Raw genomic sequence first — 3,886 nt, forward strand, 5'->3', positions numbered from 1 at the left:
AACAGCCCAACAGAAGGCTTTGGCTACGGTGGCCTGGGGCTGTTATTAGAGAGGCTGTCCAAGGACCCTGACTTTGGGAGCGATTCGGAGTGGCGTTTGGAGGAAATTGGCGGATTATAGAGAAGAGATGATGGATATAGACTGGGCACTGGAAGATTTGGAGTTTCTAGCCAATCAGGAATGGAAGCTGGAGATCGCCTACAGACGGCTGCTTGACTCTGTTCAGCCCCAGGGCTGGGCTCCCCTTGCCTGGGAAAATCCAGAAGTACCAGCTGACAGTCTGGAAATCCTGGCTGAAGATTCGACAATGTGGCACAGTAAGAGTGTGCTTTGCTCACCTGCAACCCCAGCTTTAAATTCGGAGGTTTTATGGCAGATGCAGCAAGTGTTGACTCACCTGGATAAACCTGTTTCTGCACAGGATGAGATTGGAAGGCGGAATGTCCAGCAGCAGGATAAAGGTATGGGTGAAGAGGAAGCCATCTTCATGCCCCAACCACGGATTACAAATTTAATGGACTTTCCATCGGAGGATGATTTGGATTATAAATCACCTGAAAAAGTGTTGGCACTGGGCCCAAGTGCCACCAGTCTGTGTCCTGGACTTTCAGCAATTCCAGAGACTGGAGATTTATTAGACTTTTCTACTGAGGAGGAACCTCCCAGTGAGCCTACAGCAGATGAGCAGCCATCCCGGCATAGCGCTGCTGACCTCTGGAGGCAACAATTGGTGACCCAGGAAGGTGCATGCCAGGCCACTGGCATTGCAGTTTACTTGCCAACAGAACCACTGACATCAGGGCCTTATGTCACTGAGCTCTGTCCAACACCAAGAGCAGCATCAGTGGAGTTACAAGAAACTTCTACAGCAGAAGCACTGACAACTGGACAGAGGGTCCAAGACCTCTGCCCTACACCTGTGTTAGTTCTGGAGGCTCAGGGTGAAAAGGTGGCGGTCCCTTCCCAGCAGCAGAGTGTATCCCAGAATGATGACACCAACCCAGCAGAAGGGCTGGCAACAGAGCAGAGTGCTGCTGACCTCTGACCTCAATTAACAAAGGATGGATTTCCTGAGAAGGTGGATGAGACTACAATCTCCACCTGTATACCCCAGGGATGCTGGACAGTCAGCCCAGATCCCCAACAGCATGAGGGAGTGAGCCCAGCCACCCTGTCTTCTCTCCAGCAGCTGAAAGGAATCCTGGGAGAACTGCCAGTTCATGCTTCTTCCCCACAGAGGGGATGTTCTACAAGAGAGGCAGAGGTCGGCTGGGTGAGTGACGTTCTGTCCCGGACAATTTGTTTGGGGTACTTTGTGGGTGCAGACATTGGAGGACTGGAACTATGGACTCCTGCCGAAAGGGGAGAAATCTCTCAGGAAATATGGAGATCTATCTTATTCCTATACACTGTAAGGCACAGGAAGTGCAATTCCTAATTTGGGCGTCCAGGAACTATGAGATACACCATGTCTGCTAATCAATGTGTATTAGCTGCAGAGAGAGGGGGGGATTGTTTCCAGCAGCCCCTCCTAAAGAATGTCTACTGATTAACTAAGTGCTTTTGTCTAAAATAGGACAGTATGTCAATTGGGTCTGAGACTATTGATAAGTATGTTAATGAGCTCACCTGGCTGTCTACTAAGGGATGTAATTACACAGTCATTGTTCATGTGGTACTCTGAAAGTGTATATAAATGCTGTGTTTCTTTCAATGAAGAAGAAGAGAGTTATTTTCACTTGACCTAAATACGGAGCCTTGTGTCGTACTTGGGGGGAATTATTGATGGGCTTCATGTATGGCGGATTGGAGTGGTCGATAGCTGTCCTGGTGTTCGGGAGCGGATTATCCTAGACGACTGTAACCCCTTTCATACTTTGGGGTGTTGTTACAACTGTATCACCCTAACCCTATGAAATGTTGGGTTTACATACTCTTTAAGTTTTTAATGTGGTGAAATAATAGGAAGGCCACCAAGAGTCGTGCAGTTCAATTTATTTTTTATCAATGGTAACACTGTGACAAATTAGACACAAAAGAAATGACAGACCCCTTCATAACTGGATGGACTACAAATCATACAAATAAGGTCTGTACTTTTATTTTTCACAGCAATGAACATTTATAGGACAGCCATTTACAGCACAACTATAGTGTGCCGAGCATGCAGCTGGTGCTCAATGATGGTCAGATATCCTGCAGATGGAGTGCAATGGGTCCCACCAAGCAATGATGGTCTGATATCCTGCAGATGGAGTGGAATGGGTCCCACTAAGCAATGATGGTTTGATATCCTGCAGATGGAGTGGAATGGGTTCTGCCAAGCAATGATGGTCTGATATCTTGAGGATGGAATGGAATAGGTCCCACCAAGTAATGATGGTCTGATATCCTGCAGATGGAGTAGAATGGGCCCACCCAAGCAATGATGGCTATTTTTTATCAATGGTAACACTGTGACAAATTAGACACAAAAGAAATGACACAATGATGGTCTGATATCTTGAGGATGGAATGGAATAGGTCCCACCAAGTAATGATGGTCTGATATCCTGCAGATGGAGTGGAATGGGTCCTGCCAAGCAATGATAGTCTGGTATTCTACAGATTGAGTGGAATGGGTCCCACCAAGCAACAATGGTCTGATATCTTACAGATGGAGTGGAATGGGTCCCACCAAGCAATGATGGTCTGATATCCTGTAGATGGAGTGGCGTGGGCCCACCCAAGCAATGATGAACAGTACAAGGTAGATTATGGAAATACAGTTCAGAAAAGCAATGCCTGGTCTAATATAAAGTATTGCTTATTATAGACAATAATGATGATGAGCATGACGTAGTTTTACTGACAGTCCTTGCCTGTACTAGAAATCCCCCCCCTCCCTCACCTTCCCCAATGTCCTATATGTCTCCTCAGCAAATCACTAGCTGGATCCCCAGACTACAGATGCCCTGTGACTATAAAAAAGCTGGATGTGGTCATATACTAGGTGATCAGAAGCGTCCAATAAGATGCCTGTTACCACAATCATGGTGTCTGGAGTCCATGTGTCAGACATGTTTCTCCCCACATAGGATTCCATGTTCCTGGCTGCTGATTGGTTTCTGCGGAGGCTTTATGTGGAAATTTACCTACAAACAGCGCAGCGTTTTGGTTCCAGCGTTCCGGGATAAATAAGCGATAATCGGGAGAATTCCACTTTCACCCGAACACAAGGAGCAGCATTTTCATAATTATGTACATAGTATGGAAGAAGCGAAGTATAGTTGTTGGTAGTGCCCGGGAAGCGCCTCCATCCCGATTGTACATAGAAATCGCAGAGATTTGCCCATTGGGACTTTAGATGAAACGCCACACAACCAGTAATAAAAACATAGTACAAGTTTATTGAGTATATGCCAGACATAAAACTGGGGAAAGGTTTCATAAGGCCAAACAGTTGGCCGAAGTATACAAATCCATTACATTGGTACATACAGTAATCAAATAGTACATAGTAAATGTGTCATGGCGACGCGTTTCGTTCAGTCTCACTCGTCAGGGGTTGATGCATTGACATAATAGGTCTCTTTCACCACTCCTAATTATACCATGTGCTTGCTTTTGGATATTCAATCATTATTTTAATTATTTTTATTGTTTTGTGATGATTTTTTTACCTTTCCATCATTTTTTATCTGTTTATATACTATGTTTTTATTACTGGTTGTGCGGCGCTTTATCTAAAGTCCCAATGGGCAAATCTCTGCAACTGATAGTATGGAAGAAGAGTCCTCATAGATCACTCTTCACATTTGCACTATCCGAATCATTTCTGTAGAGGAACTGGCTGGGTCCAATCTTCTCCCAATCTTCCCCCAATCTTCCCCCAATCTTCTCCATG

At 45.4% G+C, this 3,886-nt stretch overlaps 1 protein-coding gene across 2 annotated transcripts in view; it reads left to right on the forward strand.

Moving 5' to 3' along the window:
• Positions 1-1,256, forward strand: part of LOC309556128 (uncharacterized protein) — a 419,953-nt gene extending 418,697 nt beyond the window's left edge. For both annotated transcript variants that reach the window (XM_082258479.1, XM_082258478.1), the window contains one exon: positions 128-1,256. In XM_082258479.1, the coding sequence (XP_082114605.1) occupies positions 128-1,045 (918 nt within the window). In that variant the 3' untranslated portion in view covers positions 1,046-1,256. The remainder of the gene's footprint in view (positions 1-127) is intronic.
• Positions 1,257-3,886: the final 2,630 nt, after the last annotated feature.

The sequence above is a fragment of the Pelophylax lessonae genome, assembly GCF_965119305.1.
Source record: "Pelophylax lessonae genome assembly, chromosome: 5".
NCBI lineage: Eukaryota > Metazoa > Chordata > Amphibia > Anura > Ranidae > Pelophylax > Pelophylax lessonae.